Source organism: Trachurus trachurus (genome assembly GCF_905171665.1).
Source record: "Trachurus trachurus genome assembly, chromosome: 1".
NCBI lineage: Eukaryota > Metazoa > Chordata > Actinopteri > Carangiformes > Carangidae > Trachurus > Trachurus trachurus.
Genome location: NC_139891.1, coordinates 29,232,253 through 29,250,812, shown reverse-complemented (window position 1 = coordinate 29,250,812; position 18,560 = coordinate 29,232,253). Strand labels below are relative to the sequence as shown.

Below are 18,560 nucleotides of genomic sequence, written 5' to 3'. Positions count from 1 at the left end.
TGGTGAACATATGAGATGTTACTAATATCACATCAACTTTATAAGGTGAAAACATACTAATGTTGTTGCCCAAAAAGAAAAAACCCTACTGATTTGTGTCTGGATAAAAATACACCAGGAAACAATGAAAAGAGATTAACCTCTGCAGGCTCATCACCATTAATTTATGTCACAACTTGTGAGCTATGAGACACGTTCCACCTACATCAATGGCTTTTCATGCTAAACACAACTTTATATACAACCATTTAACCGTAACGCCTCCATTCATCAAATTTGTGGCGCTTGTTAGCGAAGACAAAGTTAAAAAAAGGAGTGACAACGATTCACAGCTTCTGCTTCTTCTTAATCTTAAAAAAGGATGAGGCGAAGCACGACAGATTATAGTGTTTGCTAATGTGTGTTTTATATTGTTTTTAACGTGAATTAAACAGACGTGAGCTGTGAAAAGTCGAGACTCCATCTGAACTGTTTAAAAGTCTGTGTGGATATAATATGAGAGAGCCCACTGTGTTATGTAAATGAACCACCTCAGAAAGGTCTATATTTACAGTGGGCACTGAAACCCCCAAGTGTCCCAACGTTAAATAAATGTGCCTTATTAAGCCGACTTAAAGGCACATTTTCACCCCCAAAGAAAGATAAACATGTCCCAAAGTTAAGCAGAGACAGGACGGATTCAGACACACAGCGGTTGCAGCGATGGAACATTTTATCACGGTGTGTGGAGGAAATCAACAAAGGTTTTCACACATAACAACAGGAACAGATGTTGCCTTTAGAGAGGAAAAGATTACACAGTTTTTGTATTTTCACACTAAAATAGGCCTATATATACAGTATATATAAAAAAAACAACAACCAGAAGCTAAAAGTCAATTTCCCTCCTCTTTTCTTTTTCTTTTATTGTTATTTCTCTCCTCCTCGCCTCTCTGAATGGATATTTAAACTGTAGCAGAGAGACGCTACTGCTCTCGTGTTTGTGTTTGTGTGCGTTTGACCTCGTCACTCGAACACCCGTGACTTCCTGTGGTTCAGCTGCACACTAGATTAGCATCTGTTTGTACTGACAGCTTGTCCACACAGTCTTTTTTTTTTCCTTTTCTGCGTGTGCTGTGCACTCACCGCCTCACCTCTAATCTTTCACAGGAATCTTGATATGATGGAGGACGCATCTGAAAAAATGTTGCATGTCGACTGTTATTTAATGCAACACACGCATAAAAAGTCACTGCGTTTTTCTTATAAAACTCAAAGAAAATGTTCAGTTTTACATTTTAATTATTGGATTCAAACTAATTAGTGCTACACCTGTGACAAAACATATAGGAAGGTGAATAACAAAAAAGTGTGTCTATATATATCATATACTTCATGATATATGGTCATGAAATTGACATATTGGCCTCTTAGTTGTAAAAAAAAAAAAAAAAAAAAAAAAAAAAAAAAAAAAATTTGATGTGTTTGTGAAGTTGAAAAAGACAAATCTTCTGTAAATAAGACTCACAGCTTGTTACTGGTGTTAATGTAAACAGGCCGGGGGAATATTTTGGGATGTGCACGATAATGCCTGCCTTGTTATTTGGTTGTTTTGTGACAGACTTGACAAATGTAAATCAAAGAGAACATATGTTTTGTTTTGTTTTTGTCAAAGGAGGAAAAAAAAAGTGATGAAAGATTTAAGTTTGAAGATGAAGTTTGTTTATCCTGAGTTTTGGTGAGAAATGGAGATAAACTGAAAACTTTACTTTAAAAAACAAAACATCCACACATCTCTAACACTACAGTGTGTGTGTGTGCGTGTGTGTGTGCAGGATGAGCCTTCAATCTGTTATTTGTAAAACAGCAAATCTCTGAAGGCTTCACGCGCTTCACGTCCAGTCACATGTGAAGGCTCGTGCTGCCTCCTAGTGGCCACACAGAGCAAGTGCATAAATGAGCAACTATAAATCCTGCTTTAAGCTAAATATTTTTAGATTTACTAATTTAAGTATAAATAGATATAGAACAACACAATCCATTAATCAATGATGCTGTCTGTTTAATAAAATCCAAGTACATTTATTACAGCAATTTATTTAAAATCCAGGTCAGTGTTTCTGTTTAAGACCATTGTGAATACCGACTTTATACAATATACACAGCTGAGAAACTCAAACATAAATGAGTCAAGAACATTAACATATATACAATATTCAATTTCATGATAATCCCAACTAGGTCTGAGCAGTTTGGTCACAACACATACACACAACGGTTCAGTGCTTCTGCAACAATTACACACAACAATATCATTGTGACACAGGAACATTTACTGTACCTGTTAAGAAATATGCAAAAAGACAATCCACATCCAATATGGACGAGTTCTTGAGTTTCTCGCCAAAATCCAGTCAGTTAAGAGTCACATGACACAAAAACAAACTGTTTTCACACAAACCTCCTCTGCTCTATGTTCAAGTACAACAAAATAACTGATTGTGTAGCAAAGTAAAAACGATTATGTTTCAGTTTTACGTCATTATCACGTGTAAAATGTTGAGGAGTTCATACAGTAAAATCTCTCTTTTTTTCTTTTAAGTCTCAAGTGTTTATTCGCTGAGGAGCCGATGAACTCACCAATGATTCTGGGCTTTAAACCAATTTCCATTTCAGTCTTTTCTGTTTTTCAAGGATCGCAGCCTCTGAACGAAGCCCAGGTGAAAGCTTTGACAGATTTACTAAGTGCCTTTGAGCTTTAAGATTCTTTAATATCAATTGTTTCCAAAAGGTCAGGACTGGACGTCTGCGAGCAGATCGGTGGTAATCCCTTTAAAAAAAAAAAGCCATGTGGACTTGTGACGCCTCATCATCACAGGTCGTATTAAACTGCAGGCTCAGACTAATTCAACCACAGAAGATTTTTTTCCCCCCCCACAACTCTGGCTCTTTTATCTCAACGCGTTTTGAGGCCTGAAGAGGTAAAAAAGGCGTAATAATTCAGGAGATATTAAAATAAATCTCTTCTTTAACCATTTCACAACCTCCTGAGAGGATCTCCGCCACGACTGACCTCGTAAATGTCATTTTATATCAGTTTAAAAAAGAACATGTGGCCTTTAAACCTTTAAAATAAACGGAATAAAATTGTCTGAGACGACGTGCGTGTGGTTAAAAAGAGAGGAGGAAAAAAAGCAGAAACAACTTGTGCAACAAAGAGCAGCAGCAGCGAGGTCAAAGGGTCGATCGACGCCGGAGTTCAGAAATAAAAAAAGACGACACTTTGACCTGCGTGACGCGGACTGGTCCCTATTAACTCCCATTAGTATCAGTGTCACTGTGTAAACATGCAACATTTCAATGAGCGGAGCAAGAAACGAGGAGCGTGTGTGTGTGTGTGTGTGTGTGTGTGTGTGTGTGTGTGTGTGTGTGTGTGTGTGTGTGTGTGTGTGTGTGTGTGTGTGTGTGTGTGTGTGTGTGTGTGTGTGTGTGTGTGTGTGTGTGTGTGTGTGTGTGTGTTAAGTAGACAGATTAAGACTGGAAGGGGATTAAAACTAACAACTGGAGCACTGAACCCAATCACATCACGTCTGGTGAGTCATTAACCCCTCAACATCATAACATCATCTCTGTGTGTATGTGTGTGTGTGTGTGTGTCTGTGTGTGTGTGTGTCTGTGCGTGTGTGTGTGTATGATCTTGATTGATGCCGTTGACAGAGGGAGGGCGTGTTGTTGTTTTTGACGGCCTGACTCGTGTCCCATGGATCACAGGCGCTGACGTTAAGCAGAAACATCAAAGAAAAAGCAGAAGAAGAACGGTGTGTTTGAGGAAGAGCTTCATCTTCATCATCTCCACCATCATCATCATCATCATCATCATCGTCATCCCTCCTTCTTGTTGCCCCAGCCGAAGAGTCGGGCCACTGGAGACTTCTTCTTTGGTTTCTTCGGTGCAATGTCTGAGAGAAGAAAAGAGAGAGCGTCGGTTTAACGAAAGGATAAATATAAAATAATGAGGTCAATAATAGTGAAATGTTCCTTTAAAATGTAAGAAAATGTGAAGGATCAAAAAAGCTCCTTATCCATCCATTCATCTCAGTCACTCACTCATTGATCCTTGTTCCGTTTATTTTTTATCTTTTCCCAGAAGTTGCAAATGTTTTCTCCATTTTCAGTGAGTTACTGTTTGAATTAGATAAAATCAACAATGTTTTTTTTGTTTTTTGTTTTTTTTTGTTTGGAAAATACCAATTTTGTATTTTTGTGCTGTTGATTCTGATGGAAGATTCCTTTTCCATAGTCCTTTTCCTGTTTATGCAACCATTTATGCATACAGGTGAGCAACAGGTGAGCAACAGGAGTCAACGGAGGACACAGTTTGTGTGGTAAAGGACAGTCCTCCTGGTCCTTCATGAGCATCCATTGTAAAATCAACAATGTTTTGAACAAAAGACTAAAATTCTTCTGTGGCGACCTGAACAACTTGGACAGAGAGATGGTTTAAGGTGTAAATGTTGAGATTCAGCTCAATTCAACAGTCACTGAGCTGCTGCTAAACTGTTCAAACCAAAAACCTTAAAACATGTGAACAAGTGCAACAATAAAGATCTTCATGATTTACGACAAATGAGACGGAGCTAAAGATGTTGAAATTATTAAAAATCTCTTTTCTGTGGCATTTTAGTTAGTTAGGTTTTATATGTCTTCACTTTTGCTTTATTGCATGTTTTTACTGTACATTACCTGTATCCACTTTTAGCTTTATTGTAACTAGTTTTACTTGTGTGTTTTATTGTGCAGCACTTTGGACAACTTGGGTTGTATTTTTAAATTTGCTATATAAATAAATATGTATTGTATTGTTTTGTATTGTACTGTATTGTATAAATTAATAATAATACATTTTGTTTTCCCGTCGCCACACACCTGCTGTTAATTCATAAACCTGTTGAACTGTCTCCAACACAAAATGACACTTACGATAGCGCCTGACAGACAGGTACACACCAACGATTTTCTTTTGTTGTCATCTGGATTAGTCATATTTCTCTGTTTGATATTTTATATGTTGGGTTTATTTACTTATTTATGCTATTGGATGCAATTTTTTCTTTGCTGAGTGCTTATAAATCAATAAACTTCCCTGGTCCCAATTCATTTCCATGTTACCTATTTTATATGGAAGCCCTGAGGCATTTTTTTTTTCTCCATTTGGGGACAAAAAAATGTAAATACAATCACCTGCCAAACTAAAAGGTACCATTTTTAAAACAAAAACACACACAAAAATTCACTTGCCTCTCAGGGCTTCCATAATTCAAACCTATCAAAGTTATTATTTTTGTTCACAGCTGACCCTCATAGAAGCTTTTAAATGGATCATGAATTTATCCAATAAAAAAAAACTATTACCAGAGACACTGATCGCTCTCTGAGTCAACATCACTGCTGTCTTTTTTTTTTTTTTAAAAAGAAGAATTTTCTTTGGCAGAAGTTTCTTCTGTTCTCCTACAGGAGCCCTAAAGAAACAAACGCCTTGTTAACGCTGCTGAACAGATCCATCCAGACTCGGCCGAGTGTGAACGTCCAGTCGGTCTGAGACCTGCAGCAAACAACTCGTCTTTGTTTTGGTTTCTGTCCTAATCTCTCCTTGTATTTTTTATTGTGAGAACAAACTGTAAACTGCAGCAATTATGAGAACAGAGGGTCAGAGATGATGACGAGGTTTTGTTCAGAGTAACAAACCAACAGTTTATCACTCAGCTCTGCAGAGACATTACTCATGACTTTGTCTCTACAACCCCCACTATCTTTGTTTTCACTGGAAATCGACACTTGGCAGAGCACATGTGAATTCGAGGCCAGAGACACGACTCCAAACAAATCAAACCTCGGTCCAAATCAACTTCATATCGCAAACATGGTATTTATCCGTAGACTTCTATGTTCATATAGCGCCCAAAACATGAATTATGCAGCTTTAGATGTGGATAACTCACAAGAAAAATGATAATATAAATGTGTAGATATTTCAAAATAAGAGACGCAGGAATGTTTTCCTTCTGTCCCTGTTTCCCAGGCCTGAGCTGCTGCTACTTGGATGAAAACAGTTTAATCTAATTTTATCCCATGTTATTTTATCTTATCATATCACGAGTGCCGTCGTTATCTCTCGTGTCATTGATAAACAATGTAAATCTCTGGAAGTTAAAATTAAATTTGATGGTGAGATAGAGAATATTTGCCAAATATCCGTCTTGTCTCCTTGTGTTCAAACTCTGAAACATACGGATATCTACTGTTTCCATTATCAGTTAATCTGCCAATGTGTGACACAGTTAAAGGGATAGTTCAACATTTTGGCAAATTGGCCCATTGCCATGATCCGTATAGTTAGTTTGACCTGCACATTCACCACGCTATGAGATAATAACGAAACGTTACGAGACAGAGTTGTTTTAGAGGTAAATACAGAGACTGCTTGCTGAAAAAACTGCCACCAATGGCAACGTGCATCAGCGGTTTTGCATGAATTTGCCTCAAAAACAACTCAGTCTGGTAACGTTCTGTTATTATCTCATAGCGTGGTGAATGTGCAGGTCACAACTTGTCCACCAGAGCGTTTTGGAGTTGTTGGATTGTGTATTTGATGAGTTTGATGAGGGAAACCAAGAAATCCCATCAGCCTCCGTAGCGTAGCTCTGAGCAGCTCACGGCTCTGCTCCACCGTTCTAAAAACAGCTTGCACCGACAATTAAAGGTAACGAACCTACTGCTAAAACTAGAGGGATTATGGCAATGGGCCAATTTGCCAAAATGTTGAACTATCCCTTTAATTTTCGTAAGGAATAAAAAATGTCATAATACAATAATGTCTGTGGTTCGACTCCTGGACCCTGGTTGTTGAGTGTCATGCTCCGTGTCTTTTTTGGAGATGATGTTGTAGTTCAAGTATTTTTATGCTCATTTTCAGTTCTATGAGTAAAAGCTTTTTTTTTTTTAACACTTGTCTGATGTGGAGAAGTTGATGCATTGCTAAAAACATAATGTGTCAAAGTGCAATGGAAACAGATCAGTTGAAAAGACTCATTAACTACCAAGATTAATGCAACTTAAACGTCAAAATGTTGAACTATCCCTTTAATGGGTATGGTTTCTAAATTTTTTTTGTTTTGGTCAACACTAAAACTCTTCACGTTTACGTCTTTACACTGTAGGAGTGGGAACAAAAATATTTCAGCCACTTGAAATGATTCTGAATAATTAATAATCAATTTTCCACCAATCAATTAATAATTTGGGTTTATAAAACATTGTCGAGTCGTCTCAAGAAGGAGCACTATCACCATGGTTACCTGCAGTGTCAAGTCGGTCTTGATATTAAGGACCGTACTTTACTGCTGTACACGAACCGTATACGTGATACAACGTGCGTGTAAACGATGATACGACTGAACTCAGACTGAGCTGTGAAACTTTGGCTTCAACTTCATGAACACAATTAAACATTAAACATTAAACAGTGAGCGGACGCTGCAGATGAACCTGTGTAACACACCGAACCTTTTCACTGGAGTTCAATAAATCTCCTCAATTTTCAGCTTGCTGCTGCTTTTTCCCCCCCGATCATGAATTGCAAATGAAGTTGACTTTAACTCTGTTCTATCACGAGGTCAAATTAACCGGCTGCATTATCCATTTGTCTGACGGGGACCGAGAGAGAGAGACGGAGGAGGGGGGCATTTTGTTTGATGCTTTTTCCATTAGCAGTCATTAGATCAAATGAGATGAAAACATCGCCCTAACAAACGCACACACACATACACACTTTCATAAATTGCAATGAGAATTCTATCTGCTTCAATTAGAGGCGTCCATGATGGAAATCCTCAACTGGTTAATTTATAGTGTTGCACCTATACCGATACTAGTATCGGTAGGGGGCCCGATACCGCACTAAAATGCTGGCATCGGTATCGGCGAGTACTAACAAATGACGCACCGATGCCATTTACTGATAACTAATATGAACGCAGCGCCTTGTGTCTTCTCTCGCCCGACACTCACTGCTGTGTGATCACACGTGTTCAGTCCCTGAACATCACACATGGACAACATGGAGTTGCCTGTGTGATTGGTTACTGAGTTTATTAATGTTTACATCAGGCTGCGTTCAACCAATCAGTTTATGCTACTGTGATTTATGTAGTTAAATACAGTAGTAGCCTAGTGTAGTGGCAGGAAAGACCATTTCATGTATCAAATCTATTGTGTTGGTCAAGTCAGAGGAAAAATGTTTGGGGTGTGTTTACTGTTCCTAAATGTAAAAATGGGTTACATTGGACCCTCAACATTATTTAAAGGTTAAATAACGTGTTACTTAAACATTTTTACCAGGTAGGCAATAAAAAAGTTCTACTGGATTATAGTATTAGAAGAAAAAAAGCTCTTATATATATTTTTTTTTTCAAACGGTGTGGTATCGGTACGGTATCGGTATCGGCCAATACTGCACAGCCGGGTATCGGAATCGGTATCGGGGGCCAAAAAATGGTATCGGTGCAACACTATTAATTTATAAACCAGCTAAAGTTGCAGTGACACCGAGGTTGTGGTAACTAATGAACAGAGCGCAGGGAGGGAGAGGGGAGGAGGGGGAGTTGGGGGGGGGGGTCAGAAGGCCTGTGTGGAGGTGGTGGAGAGAGACACTCACTGAAATTCATCATCATCTGGTTCAGCTGCTCGTCCTCCTCTTCCTCCCTGAGAAGACGAAGAAACGAGAACACAGATCAACAAACGACACCTGTGTGAGCTTCGACTGTTATTTATACACTTACTGTTACTTACTGTGAAATAAAGGATAAATTATGTTTTGTATAATTTGTCTAAAAAGAAGAGATCCCTGTGTGCTCAACTGAGAGCTGGTGTACTTGGTCTTCATATCGAGACAGATATGTCGGCACAGCAGAAGACGATAGAGTTTGTACTTTGTGTGACATCCAAGAGGTGGAGAATGAAATTCATTTTGTGTAGGATTTCAATGTTTTCTTCTTCTTAGCCTTTTTCAACATTGCTTTAGCAGTTTCTTCAGCTAATTTAGCATTGATTCAACAATTTCTTCAACTCATTCAGCATTGCTTCAGCAATAGCGTTCAGCTGCTTTCAGCATCCACACGCATTTTCTAGTTATGTATTAATCATCATATGTCTGTAAAATGTCCCCAAAAATGTTCATTTTATATTGATGTAAAACTAAGAAAAAAAACTTATTTCACACATTTATCAGGCTGTAAATGCTGAAATGTGTTTATTTGTTTTTAATACACAACTTAATCTATTATAAATATCATCCAAATAATATTTTTGTCATCACTACGGGATGGAGGCGCTGATGTTGAGCTTTAAGTTTGAAAGATTTTACATCGACATGACCTGAAAAGTGTGGGTAGTACAGCCTCTTTTTTTAAAAATATTGTTTTGAAAATGCGCTGAACTCACATAAAATATAATAATATAATATTAATTAGTTAATACTTCAACAAAATTAACATGTTGAGTATTTGAAGTCGACACAACAAGGACAACAACAACAACCACCCACAGAAACCAGCAGCTCTGCTCTGTTGCACCTGAGCTGCTGATTTCTTCACCTGTTGCTTGAGCTTTAGTTTCAGTTTCAGCGGGTGAGTGAAACACAAAATGATCTTTATTGAATTAACGCAGCCTGTTTGTCTAAGTACACAATAATTTGAATTTACGGCTTTACACCACACACACACATACACACACACACACACACACAGAGTAAAACACACACCTGAGTCTGTCCTCGTCCAGACCGTCTATGATGGCGTTTCTGTCATTGACGATCTCCACCAGTTTGTCCATCAGCTCCTGTTCCCTCTTCTTGTCTCTGTATGTTTTCAGATGCTCTGCACAGACACACACACACACACACACACGGACACACACAGACACACACACACAGACACACACACAAATCAAACATATTTATTTCAGTTTAGCTCTTCTGATCGGTCCAGTGTTGTGTCAGCGTTGTGTTCCTCCTCCTCCTCACCTGGTTTCTCCATCAGCCTCCTCAGCTCCTGCTCCACACTCGGCTGCTGCTCCTCCAGGTCCTGAGTTCTTCCTCTGCACATAAAAAAGACACAAAACACACAAATACAAATTAAAAGTTGTTTATTGCATCTTTTTTTCTTTCACTGGTTTGATAGATTTTGTTTTTCCTTTCTTCCTCGGACCAACACAGATCTACTGATGGAGGCCGTTAACGTCCAAACGTTGTTCTCAGTGAGATGTAACTCAGACGCTGAGTAAAAGCTTCTAAACATCCGTCGTTGTTATTATAATGAGGGTTGTTGTTGTGGTGAAGTATTTGCTCTGTAACTGTCTTTAACTTGTATTTATAAAGGAAATAATTGCCGCGCATGTTTGCTCTTTAAAGGAAACACCAATGAAAAGATCCAAAACTAGTTCTTCTTCATCATCATCTCTGCTTTCTGTGGGATTCAGCCTCCAACTACACATGTAAATCTGTATAAATGGATCACATTTACATTACAACAGCTAAAAATTTGAATGAAACAGGCGGCGACTGTCGTTTTCTGCACAAATTACTCAAAAAAGATGCATTTAATGAGGACTTTTTTCTGCTGTGGGTTAATACAGATGAGATTTTTGGGCAATTTGTGCAAAATAAACTATAACATGTTCATAGTAATGAGAGAATGCATCAGTGGTGTCTTTTTTAACAGTTTCCACACAACAGCGGAATAAAAATAAGCTAGATCAGACTTTATAATACACTTCACTGCATCAATTTAATGAAGGTTTCAGTGTTTTTAACAGTTTTTTTTTAAGAAGACACTGTCTCACTCTCAATTTTTTTTAACTAAAGCAACGTTTCAATTAGGAGTATGACCTTCATCAGGCATATTGTAGTGTTTTTAACAGTGAAAATCAATAAATATGTGAAGATAAATAAATAACTAAATGTGTTTCTTCCAGCAGCATCTGATTCCTGCCTCTCTCTGCTGCTCCGCTGCTCCAGGGCGCCTGCTGGGGGCCGCGGGAGGGAGGACACTGGGAATTCAAACTGTCAACCTTCTGGACACAAGTCTGTTTCACTAATCGCTATAAAGTGGCACGGAGTGTGTGTGTGTGTGTGTGTGTGTGTGTGTCCGTGTGTGTGTGTGTGTGTGTGTGTGTGTGTGTGTGTGTGTGTGTGTGTGTTTACTCACACGTAGACCAGCTCAGACTCCCGACGCATGGCCACCTGCTTGTTCCTGATCAAGTTGAACCACTCGACCATGAGTTCATTCATGAGAGAGTCATCTTCACCCTCTGACGAACACACACACACACACACACACACACACACACACACACACACGCACACACATACACACACACACACGATTAATCCCAGTTACACACACATCAACACAAAATCCTCTAAACCTGCCTTTTTTTCACCTGGTTAAAGAGGAGCCTCATTGTGTGTGTGTGTGTGTGTGTGTGTGTGTGTGTGTGTGTGTGTGTGTGTGTGTGTGTGTGTGTGTGTGTGTGTGTGTGTGTGTTGCTCTCACCTTCCTCGCTGCTGCGGAGCTTCACCTCCAGCTCGACTCCTCTCTTCTCCAGCTCATTCAGGTTGTTTTCGATGTCCTGCAGCTCCTTGATGATCTCATCTTTGGGGATGTAGTCGGGTTTCATCTGTAAAAACACAAACAACATTTATTCAACCTCCTGTTTGTTGGTACAAAAGATAAGAAGTTTTCATTTTAAAATTGTGGAATGAATGAATGACATTTTCTAAACTCATTTTACTGCTGTATTCACACTCTCTTTTCCGTATTTTACTCATCAGCTCTTTAATTTTCCTGTTATTTTGGTTGAAACACACATTTAATAACTCCATATTTACATTAGGCAGCTAATTTAGCCTGTTATGATAATTAATTCAAGCTAAAATGCCTGAACTACTGTTTTAGATAATGTTACGGCAAAGCTGCAATATTATGCATTATACATTATATCGTTAACTGATGGATCCACTGATAATGAAAAAGGGGGAAACTTTTCTACAGTTTAAAAACATGCATATTAGAAATGTTGAAGAGAAATTATTGAATAATTCTGTGTCAACTTCGAGTTACGTGACTCGCTATGTTGTCATGATTTTAACTATTATCATTTTTATCTTTTTATTTTGATGATGCCGCTGTTAAGAATTCATCATGTCCTGCAACGTTGCAATTAATGTAATTAATATTGACGGACTCGTGATTCCACTGAAAAGGAAAAAGGGGAAACTTTTCTACAGTTTAAAACAAGGCATGCATATTAGAAATTATTAAACAATTTTCTGTCAACTTTGAGTGATGTGACCTGCCATGTTCTCGTTCGTAATACTTTTTTTTATTCCACTAATATCAATGTTAAAAATTCATTATGTTTTGCAACATTGCCAGTTCTGGTGTACGGTATCGTTTTACTGTTTCTGCCCTGACGAAGTCCCACAGAGGTCACAAACTCTTATTTCTAAGCTCATTTGTTTATTTCCCATGTTGAGTCTTCTTTACCTTTGGCGTCTTTGACTCCGACTTGGTGCCATTTGCAGTTTGTTCTCTCTGACCATTCAGAAATCCTGACAGAAAAAGATAAAAACACAAAAGGTCACATTCATATTAACACAATCCTTTTAAGTCACAATTAAACAGAATGAAACGTCCGTGTTTTTACCTTCGGACGATGCTGGAGTGACTGAGACGCTCGGGCCGGGAACCTTAGAGGAGGACGAGGCCCCGACTGATGCCTCTGAAACCTGGGCCTTTCCAGCTCCGTTGGCCGGCGGCGTTTTAGACGACTGTGTAGAAGGTCTGATGGTGGCGACAGAAAGAAAGCAACAGTTTAGCGTCTTTCTTTACTGGTGATTTCTCCGCTCCTCTGCTCCAACCAGAGCCCTGTTGCTGCAGCAGCCGCTTCCTCTTGGTGTTGATTCATGAGGGGCAGAGAAAGCTCAGAAAGGTCATCTGGGGGAAGGAGCTCGGAGCACTGAGCATATGCTGCACCGCGGAGGACGCTGCTGCTGCTGCTCGGTCTTGACACCATTTGGGGCTCGCATGCATGTGGCGGAAGAGGAGACAACAACGAAACCAAAGCTCTGACTGCAAACGATGCCGGCCGAGCCATTTGGAGGAGCAGCAGGTACGGGGCTTCCTGCGGCAGGACGGGGCGGAGGGACGGATCAACGGACGGCTGGATGGACAGGACATCGGGGGGAAAAAGCCCTCATACGGTTAAAGCCTCGTGATGCCGATGACAGACGACTCCCCCCGCTGCTCGGACGTCACCCATCCACTCATCTCACACCTTTTTACAGATTCCTGCAACTGCTTTTCTACCGTTTAACCTTTTCCTTAGTCTGCCTTGTACTCTGTGTTGAACGTCCTTTTTTGTAATATGTTTTTTTGTGATATGTTGTTGCATATACAGGGCCGTTGTATAGGGGAGAAAGGTGGCCCAGCGCCCAGTAGGGCCCACAAAAAAACCCAGTAGTCTAATCTTTGTATGACTGATTTATTCTGCATAAGACCCTGACTAATACTCATAGTAATGCTGCATTAGCATCAAAACAAATTAGGCTAAATAATAAATGATAATACATACGAAAAAAGGAGGAAAAATCAGGGGTAGGGGCCCACTTTAGTATTCTTTCAGGGGGGCCAGAATTCCTAGCAATGGCCCTGTGCATATAACTCTGTTATTAACTGTCTGTCTTTATGTATTTGTGTTGTGATGTTGTAACTAATCCTCGCTATTAACCCTGTTTTTCTTTTCTTTTTCTTCGTCTTTCATGTTCTATCAATTTAGCCTTCCTAACCCTTTGTAATACTAGAGTGTTGTTATATTTCTCTGCCTGTCTTGCTGCTTTGCCTGTATGACTGAATAGCTGTTTGTTTAACCCTTTCTTGTCCCTGTCACTCTCTAGCCGTTTGTCAGCATAGCCATGCTTGTGTGCTGTCTCTGTTGTTGTCCTGCTACATGTCTGTATAGTTGTGCTTTGTGCCACCGTCTTTAACCAATACTTTTTTTTTACAGCCCTCTCTCCCCCTTCAAGAAGCTTGTGCTTTTTTTTGTCAGGCCATCATTGCAAATAAGAACTTGTTCTTAATGATTTTTGCCTGGTTAAATAAAGTTTAAATAAATAAAATAAACCCAGCAAAGGACAGGAATCAACCACAAACACAGAGGAATAAACAATAACTAAGTCTTACTTTGTGACGGGTTTAAGTTTCGACCTCCAGTCGGCAGGAGACTCCTTTTCTGACGCTGATGAGAACAACAACAAAAAAAAAAATCAATTGAAACTTGTGTGTGTGAAAGTGTTTTTCACTTTCGGGTTCAGTTCCCGCTATAAAAACTCACTTCCTGAAAGAAAAAGCATTTACCAGCGAGAGCAAATCACTTTATGCGCCGCTAGTCTGGTGCTGCGGTTGTTTTCCACTAATCCTAGTGAAATCCTGACTATAAATATATTTATTTAGTTCGTTTTGTGGCCAATTTCATTTGAGTTTTAGTGTCTTAAAAAAGAACCTTGATGTTTGTATTACTAGAGCTGCAACAATTAATCACACAATAATCGATTATTAAATCAATCGTCAACTATTTTGATAATCGATTAATCTGTTTGGGTACTTTTGTAAGAAAAAAAGTCCACATTCTCTGATTTCAGCTTCTTAAATGTGAATATTTCTGGTTTCTTTGTCCCTTTATGACAATAAACTGAATATCTCTTTGGTTTGTGGACAAAACAAGACATTTGAGGACATTTCTTAACATTTTATTGACCAAACAACTAATCGATGAATCGTTTAAATACTCGACAGATGAATCCATAATGAAAATAATCGTTAGTTGCAGCCCTGTGTATTACACATTTCTGCTGTTTGTGTTCATGACTGCAGCCAAGATGTGACAGTTTTTATCTAATATCATGCAACACGGTCGAAGTTTGTGTAACATTTGCTGTATCACATTGGATACAAATGTAAAATTATTACAACACTTTGCATATTAAAGAGGTTTCCGTTGTTTTTGTTGAATTGGCCATTAATCGTCATTATGCTCTATAAGCCATAGAATAGAGACATCACAAGAAGATTTAGGCCATTTTCCTTACAAAAAGCCAAATTATCTACAAAGTCAGTTATTGGAAAATAAAGCAGACAGATCTGTTCTACATTCAAAGGAAAAACCTTTGGCTTGAGCAGCAGAAATCATGATGGGATAACATTAGTGATGAAGTTCATCTGATTGTGCTCAGAGCCAACATCTGTATATTTCATGAACATTATGAAATTAAATTATGTTTTGGAGGCAAAAAACAGGTCATGTGTTTTCAGATCTGTCAGCTGCTCTAATCATTTTAGCCTCTACTGTAAATATTGATATTCTCCAAATGACACATCACACACATTGAACTGTGCACAAATCAGCAGCAACCCTGACTGTGTTTTTCAGAAATATAAAAAGCTGACACGTGATTTGTACAGTACCATGTTAAACCACCACCCTGTGTCCAGGTAAGGACATTAAAATACCCTTTTGTTTAACTCCTCTGTATTTACCTCTAAAACAACTCTGTCTGGTAACGTTCTGTTATTATCTCATAGCGTGGTGAATGTGCAGGTCACAACTTGTCCACCAGAGCGTTTTGGAGTTGTTGGATTGTGTATTTGATGAGTCTGATGAGGGAAACCAAGAAATCCCATCAGCCTCCGTAGCGTAGCTCTGAGCAGCTTGTGGCTCTGCTCCGCCGTTCTAAAAATAGCTTGCACCGACAATTAAAGGTAACGAACCTACTGCTATGACTATAGGGATTATGGCAATGGGCCAATTTGCCAAAAATGTTGAACTATCCCTTTAAATGAAATGAAAACGACTCTAACCTGAGGGCTTCGGGGGGTCCGGAGTGTGCAGGTCAGCGAGGAGCGAGGGGTCGGCTCTCAGCTTCACCCTCCCTCTGACTTTCTCCGTCTCCCTCTTCGGCGTCTCCACCTGCGGCGGCGCTCTGGTCGGAGGAGAAGTGAAGAGAAGCGTGAGCGTTAAAAACCACGAGAAGGAAGAAGAACAGGTTGATGGTGTGAGGTAGGGCTGGGCCAAAAAATCTATTTTTATATTAATCGCGATTTTTAAAATTTTTTTAATGTTTTATTTTTAATTTTTAAATTTTTTTTTTTTTTTGGGACGACCAATCTTTATTGTACGATCATGTATTCTGTACCATTACACTCGACAAAAGTCAAACCGGCCTGTTGTGTTCGTTTTTGTAAATATGACTTATGATGTATTGTCAAGTGTTTGGTTCAACCTGCTCTTCTTTAAGGAAAGAAAATCACAATAATTGAAATATAAAATCGCAATACTTGGTAAAATCGAATCGCAATACTTGTTTAATCAGAATCGCAATTTAAAGGGACAACGAGGAGTTTCTATTTGGTTATAAAAAAAGTCTCATATTAATGTGGATGAATCTCCGCTACCCACACTTGTTAATGGGCCCATTTTCGTTCTGTCTCTATCGTTATTTTGTTATTATTAGTGGTGGCGGAAATGCTGGTCGAGCCGTAATTATTGATGAATGAAAACATGAGTCTGTCTTGCGCCGGTCAAAGAATTTCACGGTGCGCGTGGAGGCTCATAAATGTAGTGTGAAAACACTTCGCTTTTCCAAAACTCCTCGTTGTCCCTTTAAATCAAATTGGGACCCAAAAATCGTTAGAGAATCGATCGAATCGGCACAAAAGCGTATCGGCCCAGCTCTAGTGTGAGGTGAGTGAAGGTGGAGGTTTGAAAAAAAAAAAAAAAAACGTACTTCGGTTCGGTTTTCTTTGTCGCTGCGGTTACCCACGACGGTTTACTGTTGTTGTTGTTGTTCTCCTCCGTCAGCTTCTTGGAGATGAACGCCGCGGCCGACGCTTTCGTCTTATCGCTCTCCATCTTATTCCCACCGACACCGATGCCGCCACCAACGCCGCCTCTGCCTCCACTTTTCTCCCAGTTCACATTCGTTTCCTTTTTCCCTCCGACATTCACAGTCACGGTCACGGCCTGACCCGCGGCGTGCTGCTGCTGCTGGACTCTACCGCCCGCAGACGACGACGGCGCCTTGTTCACGTCCACGTTGAGGACCGAGGTCTTCTTCTCCTCGTTGGCGTTGCTGCTGCTGTCCGACTGGAAGAACCTGAGCTTGGACTGTTGTGTCTTGGCTGCGGCGGCCGAGGCGCGAGGCGCGGCGACCGGCCTGGTGGCGGCGGTGAAGGTCGACGGAGGAGGAGGAGAAGGAGTCTGTGAAGCCGTCGTGGGTTTGAAGACCGAGGTCGTCTTGGTTTCTTTGGCAGTGGAGGAGGAGGAGACGCCGGGAGTGAAACGGGACGGGGAGAAGGTGGTGGAGAAGCTGGGGGCGTTGCTAGGCGTCGGCGTCGGCGTGGGTCTGTACGGCGTCTGGGCCGGAGTCGTAGTAGCGTTGGTTTTAGTGACGTCCGGCAGAGGGGTGAACTTGGAAACAGGCGTGTTTGTGGGTAAATCTCTGAGAGGCGCAATCGTGTTTGTAGGCGACAGTAACCTGGAAACACAACAAACACACAACACACATTAGGGACGTCACAATTATACATTTTCTTGGTACGATGTCAGAGAAATAATCACGGTGTTACGATTATCACGATTATTATGCATAAAATAATTTCACAACACTATGAATGTGTAAAATCAAATTGTCAAAATTTAATTGCATTACTCATTGTTTACACAAAATATTTCAAGTATCTATTAATATATGACCAATTTTTAATACCCCAGGGGAAATGTTTGAAATATTCAGGTCATAAATTGTCATCTGTACCAAATGTTTGCGTTCATTTTAATCTTTTGCTTTTTTTTAAATAAAAAATGACACGCTAACATTTAAATTCCTACCAATTCAATGTTATGTTAAATGGACCGATATCTGAGCGTTTACCTTTATTTTTGCGTGACATCCCTACACACACTGGTTACAACTGTGAAATCACACACAAATAATTCATGTTCCTGCAAAAACCTTTTAAAATCTAGCGGACCACACCGGACACAACACAACACACCATGATGTCTGCCTGCAACAATACTGGGGATATTTTTTCTCTTAGATATTAAAATAAAGTCGTATAAAAACATTTAAATTCACATTTTAATTAGATTTTTAAAGTTGTTGTCTTGTAACTAAGGCAAGGCATCTTTATTTATATAGCGCATTTCATACCAAGGCAACTCAATGTGCTTTACATAAAGACAAACAACAGCATAAAAACAAATAATCTTTTAAACATTAAAAGCAGGAGCAAAGAAGAATAAAAAAGTAGAATAAAAGAAAATAGATCAAGTTTAAAGTTCTTAAAAAGAGCTCAGCTATAAGCACATGAAAAGAGAAATGTTTGTAGTGTAAATGACCGGTCGGTGATCTGATAACTTGTCTTGTAAAGATTCACCCTGAACATGATCTGATTAATTCAATAAAA

At 39.5% G+C, this 18,560-nt stretch overlaps 1 protein-coding gene across 1 annotated transcript in view; it reads right to left on the bottom strand.

Moving 5' to 3' along the window:
* Window positions 1–2,026: 2,026 nt before the first annotated feature.
* micall2b (mical-like 2b) overlaps window positions 2,027–18,560 on the bottom strand; it is a 31,222-nt gene continuing 14,688 nt past the window's right edge. Inside the window, exons 6-16 of the mRNA XM_083981017.1 lie at window positions 16,877–17,626; window positions 15,951–16,072; window positions 14,277–14,331; window positions 12,742–12,878; window positions 12,582–12,646; window positions 11,589–11,712; window positions 11,241–11,343; window positions 10,058–10,131; window positions 9,797–9,911; window positions 8,693–8,739; window positions 2,027–3,938 (exon numbers count right to left, since the gene is read on the bottom strand). Of these exons, the coding sequence (XP_083837143.1) occupies window positions 3,862–3,938; window positions 8,693–8,739; window positions 9,797–9,911; window positions 10,058–10,131; window positions 11,241–11,343; window positions 11,589–11,712; window positions 12,582–12,646; window positions 12,742–12,878; window positions 14,277–14,331; window positions 15,951–16,072; window positions 16,877–17,626 (1,669 nt within the window). The 3' untranslated portion in view covers window positions 2,027–3,861. The remainder of the gene's footprint in view (window positions 3,939–8,692; window positions 8,740–9,796; window positions 9,912–10,057; window positions 10,132–11,240; window positions 11,344–11,588; window positions 11,713–12,581; window positions 12,647–12,741; window positions 12,879–14,276; window positions 14,332–15,950; window positions 16,073–16,876; window positions 17,627–18,560) is intronic.